Source organism: Erithacus rubecula (assembly GCF_903797595.1).
Source record: "Erithacus rubecula genome assembly, chromosome: 16".
NCBI classification, from domain to species: domain Eukaryota; kingdom Metazoa; phylum Chordata; class Aves; order Passeriformes; family Muscicapidae; genus Erithacus; species Erithacus rubecula.
This window is the reverse complement of record NC_136668.1, coordinates 6,859,206-6,873,996: the sequence shown is the minus strand read 5'-3', so window position 1 is coordinate 6,873,996 and position 14,791 is coordinate 6,859,206. Positions and strand designations below refer to the sequence as shown.

Here is a 14,791-nt window from a genome sequence, read left to right as displayed (position 1 = left end):
AAATATGGAGAGATTTAGAGGGCTTGGGGTGACAAAACAAGGGGGAATGGCTTCAAACTGACAGAGAGCAGGTTTAGATTGGATATTAGCAAGGAATTCTTCCCTGTGATGGTAATGAGACACTGGCACAGGTTTCCCAGCCAGCTGAGGAGCCAAAAGAAGCAGCAGTTCTGATATGAGAGGGATTGAGCTTCTCAGGTCTGCCCATCACCTCTGTTCTCACAGGCACCTCTGAGTGTGCAAATATGAGAATCTTTTGAATTGCATCCATTTGTAGCTGCAGATGTTGCAGAAAACCCTGGAACAAGGAGAGAAGTGTGTATGCAGATGGACCAACAGCTTAGATTTATATTTATGGATGAAATTTGAGCTGTCTCTACATGTATTTGTCAGTGTCAGGGGAAACAGGTGTGTGCAGTGGTAGGAATAGGTCAGGGATGGATGTGATAACCAGGTGGTTTAGGGTGAATATGTTCTGTCCAGTTCTCTGCTGCCCACCACATGATGTCCATGTCACTGCCACGTGTCCAAAATTACTGTGAAATTCTCTGTAGAATTTGCTGTTCCTTTTACACAAATGTGAGAAGTGAAGCAGAGAGCAGCCAGGTTTTGTGGCCTTAAAATTATCCAAAGTCTTTAAAAAACCCACCTTCCCCCTACAAACCCCCCCAAACATCAGCACTGGTTTGAAGAGAAGAACCTGCTTTAGAACTCGTGTCTCCATGTTCTGTGACAATTAGTGCTAATTCCCCCCCACCTAAATTTTGAACAGCACTGCAAAAGAAAAGCAGTATTTCTGTGCAGCAAAAAGCAGTTCCTATGGAAAATATATAATTAAATAAATCTGGACATCTCCAATCTGCAAATAATCTTGTGTGTATGGTGATTGGGAGCAGCAGAGCTCACTTTTGAGTATGGTGGTAAGTATGGAGAACTTTCATGTTTATGTAAGAAAAGCTGTCTTTAGGTGAGGTCTGTACCAGGAAAATTATTAAAGTTCAGGATCCCTGTTTGACACTGTTGATTCATTGGATAAACTCCTGTGCTTAGCAGTCTCTGCAAGGTGAGCTGCAATCTTACTTGTGCTGAATATGAATCTGAAAGCACAATGCTCTGGTTTGTGCTTTCTGCAGCACACTAAAGCAATGCAGAGGCACGGCAGGAGTGCAGTTTGGAAGGCCACAGGCTGCAGGGCAGCTTCCAGTGCAATTTGCATTTCAGATGCATTGCCTGGCACCTCGCCCCTCGCAGTGCCCGTGGTGCAGGGCAGGGCTGGCAGGGCAGGGGATGGGATGGGATAGGATGGGGGGCTCTGTGCCAGGGCTGTGGGCAAGCCCCAGGCCCAGCAGGAGCCCCCACAGCCTGTGCCCTGTGCCCTGTGCCCTGTGCCCTGTGCCCAGCACTCCCCTCTGGAGCACAGCCCCAGGCACACCAGGGCGTGGGCACCAGCCAGGGCAGATTTGCCCTGTGCAAAGAGGATGAATGGTTTTTACCAGGCTCATGCAGTCTCTATGTGTTTTGACCTGTCAGGAGTTGTTTCAGAACAAGTGTACCTTTCCTATTTCTTTTTTTCTTTTTTTTTTTTTTTCCCTGCCTAAACAGTGAATTCCATATCAGGTACTAACAAACATGGCTCATCTCAAAAGAATTCATAATTAACTGAAAGAATTCATAATTAACTTCCACTGCAATTTGTTTGGGTCTTCCTTTGCATAACATGTGAGCTGTGGTGGGGGTTTGAAATGCTCTGAAGTGTACAGTGTCTCTGTGTGAGTGCTGCTGAGCCTACCAATGCTAACCTGCTGTAACTGCACAGTGTGTGTGTTTGTATTTTAGAGTTCTCTGACAGACCTGTTTTTCTTTTTCTCTTTCTCTTCCTTGTCTTCTTTCTGCATTGGCAGAGCATCTTGGATTTGAATTAAAGGGTATGGAACAACCATTCATTTATTAATCAGAAGCCATTAAGAGCTTCCAACATTATATTTATGGCTTTAATGGGATGATTAAAAAATCAGCTGTTCTGTTCTCTTCTCTGGCACCAAGATAGATGTTTGGATTGAAAAAAACAAAACAAAACAAAACAAAACAAAACAACAACCAAAACAAAGCAAATCACAAATTCTAAACGTAAACCTAGAAAAATGCACGTGTATTTTTAGCAGCACTTTTTTCTTTGTTCCGAGCAGCAGTGTGGTGTGTGTGGCATGACTGGGATGTTACAATTGCCATACATCTCCATTCAGCATGCTTTTGTGTATTTAACTGAAAACCTGGATTCCTGTGTCCATCCCAAAGGTTGCCAGCAGGCACTGCTTGGGAATGGGCAGGCATTCCAGGAATGGGAAGACAAGTTCTAGAAATATCAGGGCTGTTGTAGAAATTGCCATCCCACACTCACCTCCGGCAGATCCTGCAAAGGGTCAGGATGAGCTTTGCCATTCCTCCTCCCGAAATTTAGCAGCTCGTTTTGGTTCTTGAGGAGGATGAAATTGTTCCAAGGAAGATGGCACAAGTCAAGTTAGTCTAGAAAATTATCCCAGAGCAGTCAGTGGTTACCCATAATAATGGAGGGTGTAATGCTGAGCACCCCAGTGGCAGGCTTGGGAAACACTGCAGTAAGTTAAATATAAAATATCCCCTTTGGCCATTTACCTGCTCCTGCCCAGTTGCTCATAATTATATTATTTTCTTTCCATTCTCCTCAGTCTGGTTTTAGATATATATCAAGTTATCCCTTGAATAAGCTTGGGAAATCTAATCCTGGAGGCCAGTTTTCCCTGCAGTGCACAAGCCAAGAGCAGGGAGGGCTGGTCAGGAGGGAGCAGAGAGATTGGGCAGCCTGGGATAGTGGATGGGAAAGAGGAGCTTTAAGGTCCCTTCCACCCCAAACCATTCAAGGATTCTGTGATGATTTTATGGCTGATCACTTAAATCAAAAACATTAGCCTGGCAGTGTCAACCAGAGCAGGTCTTCACATGAAGATGCTTCAATCCCCTTTGCTGGAGGTATGGGGACACCAGGCTTTCAGCTGTGGATCCTGAGTTGCCTCCTGAGGTCCCTGAAGTGGAGGGATATTTACTAACTGAAGCTGCAGAAATGTATCTCCTTTAGTTTTTGCATACCTGATCCCCCAGGACTGGTGTGCATCCCCCTGATGCAGAAAACATGTGAATTTTAATAGATGTGTTTATTTATAAAATTCATTTTAATTTTAATAGGGTGCTTCAGAGAAAGTGGTGCTGCTAATGCAAATACACTTGAGCAAACTTAAAAATTGAGGATTTTTGACATCCCTTTTTTGTTGACCTTTTGTCCTTTTCCTCATCCATTCTCAATGTCATCACAGCACACATCCTGTTCCCAGTCTGCAGTGTCTCTCCTCTGTCATTTGTCTGTCCCTGTCATGTGTTGCTGTGACACCATGGCTGGACTGTGGCTCTGTGTGGCACCACATGGTTTGTTCATAGTGTTTGCTGCTGTAAAAGTGATGCTGCTGATGAGGATTTGGTGTTTGTAGAGTGTAGAGACACAAATGGACCAGTCCTGCTCTGGGATTTACCTGTTCAAATGCAGATTGCAGCGTGCACTCTCTTATTTCCTTTTTGTTGTTGTTGTTGTTGAGATGGTTTTGTGCAACGTTAAGATGCTACTGAGCATCAGCTTTAATGAGATGGTGGGAGCCAAGCTAAATTACTATCAGCAGATCATTCAATTTTTAGTTTGCAGCAGTGATGCACGGCCTCACACTTCACTGCTTCGTGTAGCAGAGCTGTCAGCTCGAGACAGAGAGGCCAAATCTGCATTTCTGATGAACTGAAACATCCCCTGTGCAGTTCAGGTGGAGGTTCAGGACAGTCAGACACACCACAGTCAGTTCCATACTGATCACCAGAACAAAGGCTGGCATTTGAGCCTTGGCCAAAGAGTTTTGTTCTGTTATAGGTAAAAACCCAGACAAAGAAACAAACAAAAACCCCCAAATAAACAACAAAAAAGGTAAACACCTCCCCCCACCTCCTGCCTAGTTTTAATGTCTTTGCTCTTTCTTCCTCCTCATTCAAAGGGAATGATTTATGCTTAGGGAAGAAAAGTCTTTTGTACCAAAAAGCTTTTCTATTGAAAAGATTTTGGAAAAATTAGCTTGATGGATGAGTCCATGCTGAAAATTGGACCTCCTAGCTTTTTCTTTTTGTTGTTGTTAAAGTAGTTTTTGCTGGGTAGCAGCAAAATTCTTGCCCAGTGCCATTCATAACCAGGATGTGATCCCAGCTGGTTTTTCCTAATTCATATAAAATCTCTGCAACTCCTGTCTGAAGGAGAGCTGTACATTGTAATCCAGGTCCCAAAGATGTGCCAGAGTAAGAAAACCTGTCTGCCATGGTTGCTGATGCCTGGAATAAGACACCCACATGAAGGAAACGTCACTGAAGGAGTTTCACTCCAGAGTGGGCTCTTCTCCCATTCCAGCTCCACCTGCTTCCTTGCAGGGAAAAAAACCCCAAAAAAACACAATAAGGCTTTGTTTATTATATTTTGCTTCTTCATGCCAGGGTTATCTTTCTTGCCAGCCATTGTTTACCAAACCTTTCTCCATTCCCATTTTGAGAGTTTAGAAAGAGGTATCCAGTTTTTCTAGCACCTTTTTCTTTTTTCTCCAAAAATGCTTTTTTCAACTTAGAATGCAAGCTGAAACTGTTGTCTATTCCAGTTGTCTGGAATATTTAATTGCTTCCCACTCAATTTTTTTTTTTTGCTAAAGGCTAATCCCAGGGGTTTGTGGGACCTGACCTGTTTCCATTCTAGTTTTGTATTTGAGTGTTTGGTGGCACAGGAGGTATCACATGATCTGTTCAAGGTATTTTGAGTGGTGTGGTGAAGCACACTGAGCATGGCATGAATTTTATTGCCTAACCTAGATGGAAAAATAAATTCAATGAATATTAAAGAAGGCACAAACCCCTATAACTTTAACACTAACACATAGTGTGGGAGCATGAGCACTTTGTTCATAGCTGCTGAACTGAAACACTCATGCAGCTCTGCACTGAATCCTTCTCTCAGTCATCCAGCTGGAGAACCAAATTGCCTCTTGGTGGAGGTTGCTGGATGTCACATCTGCTCTGGTATAGCCACAGAGGAAGAGGTGTCCTTGCCATGGTGTTGCTGCCTAGGTGCAGTGCAGACAAGACCCAGGCATTTCCTGGGAGCTTTGGTTGGTGGGAATCAGTCACCTCACTTCCAGCATGGTCTGGGTTTTGATGCAAATGACTGGCTCTTCTGGTTTGAAAGGCAGCCCTTGATGGTGTTTGAGAGAGGCAGCAGCAAGCTGCTTGCATTTGGTGTGTGCCTCTGAGCTACCTGATGCCATGGCATGAATCCTAGGGTTTCATGAAAAATCCATAGCTGGTTCCTGTACTTCAATCACTCCACTCCCTTTTCTTTGCCTGACACGCTATCACTTCTCCATCCTCATGCTGCTTTTTGACTGTTCCAGGATGTCCCTTTCAGCACCTACATGCTTTGGGGCTTGTTGCTGGGGGGTTCTCCCACACCGCCCTGCTCCAGGACATGCAGGTGCTGGCAGAGGCATCCTGAGCCGGGCAGAGCAGAGCCTGGGATCAGGGATACAGGGGACAGAGCAGAGCCTGGGATCAGAGATACAGGGCATGTGTGCTCTGGGGGAGTGGGGATGCTCCAGTGCTAGGTGATCTAGGCACCAGAAAGGGAGCATCTGCTGGAAGGGAGAGGAGAGTGTGAAGCTTTTTATTAGTCACTGTGGGAAAAGAAGGGAGGGTGCAGCAAAGAAGGGTGAGTGCAGAAGGGGTGAGCCACTAAGGGAGAGAGGGCAAAGGTGCAGGGAGACAAAAAGAGTCATTTGAGGGGTGAGGAGGGTTGGAGCAGCTGGGCTCAGTGTGGGCTGCCATTAGGCAGGCAGTGCATTGCAGGAGGTCTGCCCGAGCCCTGTCCTGTCTCACCCCCATGCAGTGCTGGCTCCTGTGCAGCCAGACACAGCCCTGCTGCTGGAGCCCAGCAGTAACTGGTTCCTTTCTCTCCATTTGCAGAAGCAGAGGAGCTCTACCAGAAGAGGGTTTTAACCATCACGGGAATCTGTGTTGCCTTGCTTGTGGTGGGCATCGTCTGTGTGGTAGCTTACTGTAAAACCAAGTGAGTATGGGGGGCTGACAGGCAAGAACTGGCCACAGGTTAGTGAGTGGCAGTGTTCACTTCCATGCTTTTCACCCAAATGCTATTTTTGGGAGATGATGTGCTGTAGTACTCCCAGGAAGCCCTCCTGCAGGAGGCCAGTGAAGCTGTCTACCAGATTGTGTCTGAATAGGATGTTTTCCTGGCACCATTTGCTTGTCCCCTGAAACAGCATCACTTTGCCCAGCCAGGTGATGCTGTGTTACAGGGAAAACCTGGCCCCCAAGGCAGCAGCTCAGCTTCTGCCAGCAGAAGCACACTGGGCCGTTGTGCAGGGCCCATGGGCTCAGCTATGCACATTGCAGGGACTTTCAGAGCAATCCTAATGGAACAGGATTGGAACCTCTTTTATGGTCCACCTTCCCTGCCTGGACAGCACTTTTCTCCCCAGTCAGCCTGCACCTCAGCTGAGGGTGCCCCTGGGACTCAGTGGCTCTTGTGGGGCACATGTCCCACCATGGCTTTCCCCTTGGTCCTTCTTGCAGGACAGGACAAGTGCTTTGTCACCAAGGCCAAGTCTGGACTCACTTCCCCGTTTCCTTCTCCCCACTTTTCTCCTCCACTGCCAGCTGGCTCTGCTACATTGTGATGGGCCTTGTCTTGGAAATGGGACCCTGGACCCAGCTTCCCAAATTGTCCATGAGAAGAAAAGTTGACCTTTTGCTTGGAAAAGCAGTAGGACGCGTTAAGTGTCTAATGCCTCGTTTCGTGTTGTTTGCAACTTTGTGCAAACACCTCTGGAACATTCACATGTCCAAGACTTGCCTTCTCTTTAGTCTCTGGGGGCAGACAGCAGTGTTCCTAACAGATTTTTTCTGTCCTAAAGGAAACAAAGAAAACAAATGCACAACCACTTGCGGCAGAACATGTGTCCTGCTCATCAGAACCGGAGCCTTGCGAACGGGCCAAGCCATCCACGTTTGGATCCTGAGGAAATCCAAATGGCTGATGTAAGAGCCTTTGCCTCATCTCCCTGCATGCTCCTGAGGGGCTGTTTGCTGCCAGGGGTTTGACGTGGATGTGTATCCTTACACACCTGTGTGCTTGTGTGTGAGGAGTAAAGCACAAACAAACTCGAGCAAAAAGAAAGATTCTGCATAGAAACATTTCCAAAATCAACATCTGAGTGGAAATGTGATTTTGCTTTGAAGTGCAGGATGAGATTCAGGCATTTGAGATAGTCAATTTGTTTTGATTAATCAAGTGTGACCCTGATTTCCACTAGGAGAGATGTTCCCAATGTTTCCTGTTTATTATCTGTCCTGTCAAGTCCCACTTTGCAGGATGACAGATGGGATCACTGCAGCAATGGCCACAGCCACCGTGGTGAAACACATCATGATGATGTGGTCAGCTGTCCATCAGCCCACCTGCCCATGCCTGGGCTTCTGTCCTGGGCAAGGTGGCAAGTCCTGGTGGGATGCCACTGTCACACCAATGAGAATAATCTAAGTGTCTTTAGGACAGCATCCACAGGGAAGTTCAGCCCCTCTTGTGACTTCAGTGGCACAAGATTCCCATCAAACCCCATGAACTCAATAGGGCCATCAATGGGCTTAACTGCCTTGGTGGACCAAGGCCTTGAAAAGGGTCAGAAAAAGGGAAAAGGGAGGCAGAGACAAAAAAAAAAAAAAAATACTGTTAGAAATGAGTCCAATAAATCAGCTGCGAGCTCTGTTGGGTCAGTCTTAGGATATTAAAATTTATCTAGGCTGGATCCCAAGCATGAAGGAAGGGAGAAAGGGAATTCTAAGAACCACAGCCCCCACCCCCATAGTACTGACTCTCAGAGAGCTTAGTGCCCCTGTGAGAAGCAGGGCTGGTTGTTAGATGAAGGAATATCTCAGAATAAATATTTGGATCACATCTGGTGTTTCTGTAGGACTCACATCTCTGACAGATTTCTCTTTTTGCTGGTACTTGGTCAGGTGTAACCAGCTGTGGGCAGAGATGTGTCTCTGCTCAGCAGCTACATATGGTACCACTGTCCTCTGGGAAATCCCTTGGCTCTCCAAACTCTTCTGCAATCCCTGTGAAGGGGCAGAGAAAAGCCTCCACCCTCCCTGTCCCTTCCCATGGGGTGGGAAGCTTCTGGCCTCACTCACTCCTCACCTGATTTCACCAGAAATAATCAGGCTAATTTTTTCCTTGGCAGCATTCACAGACTGGTGGCTGATCTGTGTGGTTCTCCCTATCTTGCAGTATATTTCTAAGAATGTTTCTGCCACCGAGCACGTGATCCGAAGGGAAACAGAGACAACCTTTTCGGGAAGTCACTCCTGCTCCCCATCTCATCACTGCTCCACAGCCACTCCAACATCCAGCCAGAGGTGATGTATACCATTTTCTCTGGACCTTTCTCCTGCTCTTTGCTGTAGGATGCTGTGAGATTCTAGGATTTTCCTTTCACCTCCCTTTTCTGCTTTCACTTCATGTTTGGCTCTGGCATACAGGCGATGTCTACACTGCAGGACTTTACAGGCACAGCTGGTTAGTGAGAGGTGTGGAAAAGTGTGTTCTTGACCTGCAGGGAGGTGCCAGCATGATCCTGCAGCACTGACACAGCTGGAAAACAGGAGGAAATGAACCTGTGCTTCCATGCTTTGCACAGAACCAGATGGGAGAATGTGTGTAGGAAAGGTTTTGTTTGCAGCCACAGTGGACATCTGAACTACTTCATTAAGCACACGCAGGCTGTGGGTTTCATATTTAGAATGTATTTGCCTTGTGGGAGACAAGGTACATAAAATATCCCCAAATGTTTTAATTGGTTCCTCAGAGTCAAGGTATGACTTGGAAGTCACTCACAGGTTTTGATCAGAAGGAAAATGTTCCTGTGAAATTTATCAACCTCAGCCTCAAGTGGTGGCTCCTCTTTCACTGGAAGTCATTCTAAAGCTTTTTGGAAAACTCGGTCTAGCAGGAAAGTACCAGTAATGCTTTGTGACAAAGGGTGAGACACACTTTCTGTTTCCATTTCAAAATAACCATTGGGGGAATAACACCATGGCTTGGAACCTGAATCTTCTCAAGGTTTTTGAGAACATTTAAATTGCAGATGGGCCTCCCTATATTTATGATGTCCAGAAAAGTCTTTTAAATGCTCTAAAGAAAGTTTTGAGTTTGAGTTCCAGTTCCTCCTCTTAGACAGCTCTTGTGCTTCTTCCAGTGACAGGGGTTTTCCTTGGAAATCACTTATATTTGATACATGCCTTCCTCATGTCCTTCATTAGCCTGATGGGGTTGTCTCCATTCATCCAGGAATGCAGCTGGTTTTCAGCTGAAGTTCACAGATGGCTCCAGGCAGGTTTCCTTGGTGTCCAGGCATTCCTCAGGGTTGAGCAAGTACTCTCAGTTACAAGGGGCAAGATCAACTTCAGATGTTGAAATTGGATTTTCAGGTGAATTCCTCCCCAGATTCCTCTGGCCATACCTCCAGCAAGTAGAGAGGGAGCCAGGAATGACTTGTTGGGCTGGGAATGACTCCTTTCTCTAGGGAAATCCCACTCCTCATGAGCTAGAGGATACATTTGCCAGGGTTTTTTGCATTCATACTCTTCAGCCCAGCTCTGGCTTGGTGTGTGCAATCTTGTGCCAGGTGCACAGTGGCTCCTGTACCTGCAGAGCTGCACCTTGCTGGCCTTCCATGCTCACTTCAAAGGCCTGGGCCAACCCTGGGCACCTTCTGAAGACACAAAGATGTGTCTGGAGAGCAGCATTAGCTCATGGCAGCTGTAGGGAGGAACCTACCTTAGGTAGCCTCTGGTCCTGGCTACCTGCCACCTCATTTCCCTGAGTCAAGTGCAGTAAGCAGGTGCTTCTTGAAGTCATGCCAGAGGCAAACTACTGGCATAATCAGGCTCCATTTTACTCCATCAGCGCCTCTAATGAGGACGCTGTTTGAAGTTATAAATGAGCATGTGCCTGGAGCCATCAATAATTAACAAGTTCTTGGAAATCTTAATGAGGGCTGCTCTCCTCTGTAAACTCCCACCCAAAATCTTCCACCCACACAGCTCCATCTGGTGCAGTTTGGGAGTTCAGAGGGGTTGCTCTCATGGATTTCTGCAGTGTGATGGCTGTGGCACTGGTGGGACCCCAGTGTGCAGGTGGCCCTGTGCATCCCTGGTGAGTCCTTGTGGGATGTCCTCCTTACACCGAGACTGGGGCTGGTGGGGCTCCAGCTGCTCAGCACATGGTCTTTGTCTAGCACCCTGAAAGGGTTTTGCTGCCAAAATCTTTGGTAGACTTCACTCTGCTAATTTTGAGTGGCTTCTCCTGGCTCCTCTCTGGTAGTGATTCCAAAGGGGCTGTCACTTGGCAGCGCAGGTGACACATTTGAAGGAACTTGGCTGACTTGCCTTGGCATAGCCAATGTGTTGTTCCACACCCAGAACACTTTGCAAGCACAAAGCAGAATTGCCCTGGCCTCCCTCCAGAGGCTGTCCCATCCTGCTCCCAGTCATTTATTCTGTGGTGGGATAAACACCTGCTATTGCACTGGTTTACTTTCTTTGTCCTCTAATGGCATCTCCAAGAAGGAGCCAAAGAAAGGCAAATCAAAGAATTTGGGATCTGAACATCCCTGATGTATCTTAATGAGGGAGAGAGAGGAAGGGGACACCAGTGCAGAGGTGCAGAGCCCAGCACGAGCAGTGCCCGTGTCCTTGGAGAAGAGCTGGGTGGGGATTCCTTGCTCACTGTCCACATGGGCTTTGCTCCACAGACACGAAAGCCACACCTGGAGCTTGGAGCGAACAGAGAGCCTGACTTCAGACTCCCAGTCTGGGATCATGTTGTCCTCGGTGGGAACCAGTAAATGCAACAGCCCCGCGTGCGTGGAGGCGCGGGCTCGCCGCGGGGCCACCTTCTGCATCGAGGACCAGCGGAGGCCCACGACGCAGTACCGCGACTCGGTGGATTCCCTGCGGGACTCGCCCCACAGTGAGAGGTCAGACCCTGCTCTCGGTGCCACCACAAGCCGTGCCTCTGTGCCCAGCCCAGAAACGTTTGCCTTTGCCGGCCCTAGAGCGGCGGTGCCGTGGTGGAATTGGAGAAACTCCAGTCCTGGTCCTGCCAGAGGAAGCCAATTCCCCCAGGAGGCCGCTCTGGTCATGGCAGCAGTCAGCTCTGCACCCTCGTGGCAATGTAGGTTTGGGGCACAGGGATGACAGGAGCAGAATGTGCCTGGCTGCAGTCAGCAAGGGGTAGAGAAAAACTGGGTGGGAGAACACCTTTGGCACCTTGGTGGGCTGCCAAGCAGGGTGTGACCTTCAGGTGCTTGGGGGAAAGGTGAGCACAGTCCTGGATGGCCAGGTGAGAGGCTGCTACATGTGGGCACAGGGACAGGACTCGGTAGGACCTGCTTTCAAGGAACACAACTACAGAGCTGAGACACCACCAGCAGCACTAACAGTTGTCCTCTTCCCAGTCTGGTTCCTCATGGAGCAGAGGCACATCTCCACCCCTGCTCCAGCTATTTGCAGGTAGCCATGAGTGACTCTTGGTGGCCACATGGCCCCTCTTTGGCAGTTACCCTTCAAGGCAGTGGATCTTGTCCATGGGGCAGAGCGGCATCTCCTGCTCTCTTTCCTGTCCCAGGTCCATTCAGGCAGACTGGCCCAGCTCCTATGGAGATCTCATACCAAAACACAAGGGTAAAAAGGCCCTGGATGAGTGAGAGAGCCTGGGCAAGTGGGATTGGGTGGAGACACCACTGAAAATATCAAGAGTAAATAAGATCTGCTCCTTAGAGATGGTGCTGAAGGAAGGGCTGTTTGGAGAGGGGCTAGACCAGCCCTGAGTGACCACATTGATGTTGTCACTAGAGTAGATGAAAGTGGTAGATGGATTTTTGAGACACAAGATTTGTACTAAGTCAGAGAACACAGTGCTCAGGGTTTCCCCATCTGCGGCCTGAGCAGGGAGAGGGAATTCCAGGGACCTTCCTCCGAGACAAGCCTGGCAGCTCCGGAGGGAACAGAAAGCAGCTGTCAGGCAGATGAGAGGCAGTGAAGCCATGACTCAGCCTGCTGGGAGATGCTGCAGGGCTTGTAGCAATGCAGAGCAGGAATTGTGCACCAAGTTCCTTGGGAGAAGCAGTTTAGGGGATGCTCAGCACATGCTGCCCATTGAAGCCAGCAGCTCATCCTCCCTTGGCACGGCAGGGCAAGGTCCCTCCATCTGATTCCTCAGGAGATCCTCCACGAGCAGGTTCACTGGAGGCCTCATGGGTCCCTGGGCCGGGTGTTCAGCAGAGCTGGTGGTTTTCGGGGTCGCTCGGTGTCCAAACAGAGCTGTTCTCTTCCAGGTACGTGTCGGCCCTGACCACACCAGCACGCCTGTCGCCCGTTGACTTCCACTACTCGATGACCACGCAGGTGCCCACCTTCGAGATCACCTCCCCGAACTCGGCGCACGCCGTGTCCCTGCCGCCGGCGGCCCCCATCAGCTTCCGCGTGGAGGAGCAGCAGCCCCTCCTGCGGCGCTACCAGCTCCCCTTCCAGGACACGCAGAGGTACGACAGCTACTACCAAAGGAAGACCTACCTAAACGACAGCATGGGGAGCCTGCCCTCCAGCCCCTTCCGCATCACAGAGGACGACGAGTACGAGACGACGCAGGAGTACGTCACAGCGCTAGAGCAGCCAAAGAAAACAGCCAGCAGCAACAGGCGGTGGAAAAAATCCAAACTGAACGGGCACATCCCTCACAGAGCCAGAGCCGTCCGGGACTCCTTCTCCTTGAGCAGCGCCTCTTACAGCGAGTCTGACGAGGAGCTGGTGGCCGAGAGCACCCCGTTCCTAAGCACTCAGAACAATGAGGCGGCGCACGCCGAGTCGCCGCCACCGCCGCACCGGCCGGGCGACGGCCGGACTCACTACTCGTGCCGCGGGCACGGCGCGCACGGCGACGGCGGCCGCGGCAGCCTGGCGCACGTGGCGCCCAAAGCGGACCCCGACTCTCTCTAGGCGCCTCGCGCGCCGGCACCCGCGTGGAGGAGGCCGAGGCGAGGCGGGAGAAACCACGCAGAACAAAACGAAACAGAACAAAACAAAACAAAAAAAGGAAAAAAAATTAAATATTTTTATTTTATATAAAAGAGGGGGAAAAAAAAAGCGAACAAAAAAAATATAACGAATAAAAAATGTTTTATTTTCATTTTAGCGAAGTTGTCTTATAATAGCTAACGACAGTGACTTTTTTATAGGGAATCTCTATTTATATGTAATGTCTTGATTTACAGCTTCCGAGAAAAAAAAAGTTTAAAAAAAAAAAAAAAAAGAAGAAGAAAAGAAAACAAACAATAAAGTTAAAAAAAAAAAGTGGGCCAATTTTTGACTACTTAAAAATAGAAAACAAAACTTTCGTGGTGCCTTTTGCTGTATGCTAGTGCTGGGATTCATGCCGAGGATTCTGTTTCAGTAGCATTTTTAAAGTCATAGATTTTTGTTGGAGAAAACCTGTCACAAGGGTGCTGTTCTGTTGGAAGAAAGCAGCCTTGCCACTTTGTCCCGTACCCTGCTATTAATGATCTTATTCTTTAAAGTATTGTTTAAACACACATTAAGGACATGAGTGGGAGCATTTCCATTATCATGTCTAACGAGGATCTGTCTTGCCCTGTAAACTACTTGTATTTTCGCTTAAATCAGGAGGAAAAGAAACCCAACAGCACTGTGCTGAAATGCAGAAATAACGTTTCTTTTGCCACACAGGTAGGAAGAGAAAATGAAATCACGCAGCAGCAGCAGCAGCCCTTACAATATAGCTGTCAACCTTTGGCCATCTCACCGGTGGGTCTGGAGTGGGGGTGGCACGGGTTTGTAGTGAAGCCAGGCAGACACCCCTGTCACCACGGTGGGTCACACCTGTCACGTCCCCTTGAATCCGGGTCGCTGAGCGCCCTGGCCTGGCCCTGCGCGGCGGCTCCGCTCAGCCGCGGTGCCCGTGCTGGCCGCGGTGTCCCCCGGCCGCGCGGCGCTGGCCACGGCGCTGTGGGGCTGCTGGGGCTGCGGTGTCCTGCGTGACACCCTGGCCGGGGTGCTGGGGACACCAAGGGGTCCCATGGCGCGCAGGGCCGCGTGTCACCCTGGACGCGGAGCCAGGCCGTGCTGCCAGCCGGACCCCGAGCGCTTTGGCTGCGCTCACAGCCCTGCCTCGGGCGGGCAGGGCCAGCCCAGCCTGCGGATTCTCCCGTACGGCCGTGCCACGCATTGTAAAGACAGTTGTCACCGTCACGTCCTGCCATCGATGACGGACGTCGCGTCCCCAAACTCGGAGCAGCTCTGGCCATCGGCTCTGTGGCGCAAAGAGACAGTCCTGCGTGTCCAGGCGGCAGAGCATCCCCCGTGGAAGTGCCCCCTCTCCTCAGTTCTCTGCAGCAAACCTGTTTACATTGTAGCCTGACTTTTTTCTTTTTATATTTTTACTTCTGCATGTCCTTTGCATTTCAGATACTGTAGATTGGATGCATGGTGAAGCTGTGACTGAGAAGATAATACAACAATTGACAGTGTATTATTTCATTTAACTATTAGCAATAAAGTAACTAAACCCTCTATTCCTCACCCATGATGGGGTCAG

General features: G+C 49.1%; 1 protein-coding gene across 6 annotated transcripts in view; it reads left to right on the top strand.

Annotated features, from left to right (window-relative positions):
- NRG2 (neuregulin 2) overlaps positions 1-13,505 on the top strand; it is a 151,141-nt gene extending 137,636 nt beyond the window's left edge. For all 6 annotated transcript variants that reach the window (XM_079319492.1, XM_079319490.1, XM_079319495.1 and 3 more), the window contains 5 exons: positions 6,064-6,166; positions 7,032-7,155; positions 8,408-8,535; positions 10,932-11,156; positions 12,516-13,505. In XM_079319492.1, the coding sequence (XP_079175618.1) occupies positions 6,064-6,166; positions 7,032-7,155; positions 8,408-8,535; positions 10,932-11,156; positions 12,516-13,176 (1,241 nt within the window). In that variant the 3' untranslated portion in view covers positions 13,177-13,505. The remainder of the gene's footprint in view (positions 1-6,063; positions 6,167-7,031; positions 7,156-8,407; positions 8,536-10,931; positions 11,157-12,515) is intronic.
- Positions 13,506-14,791: the final 1,286 nt, after the last annotated feature.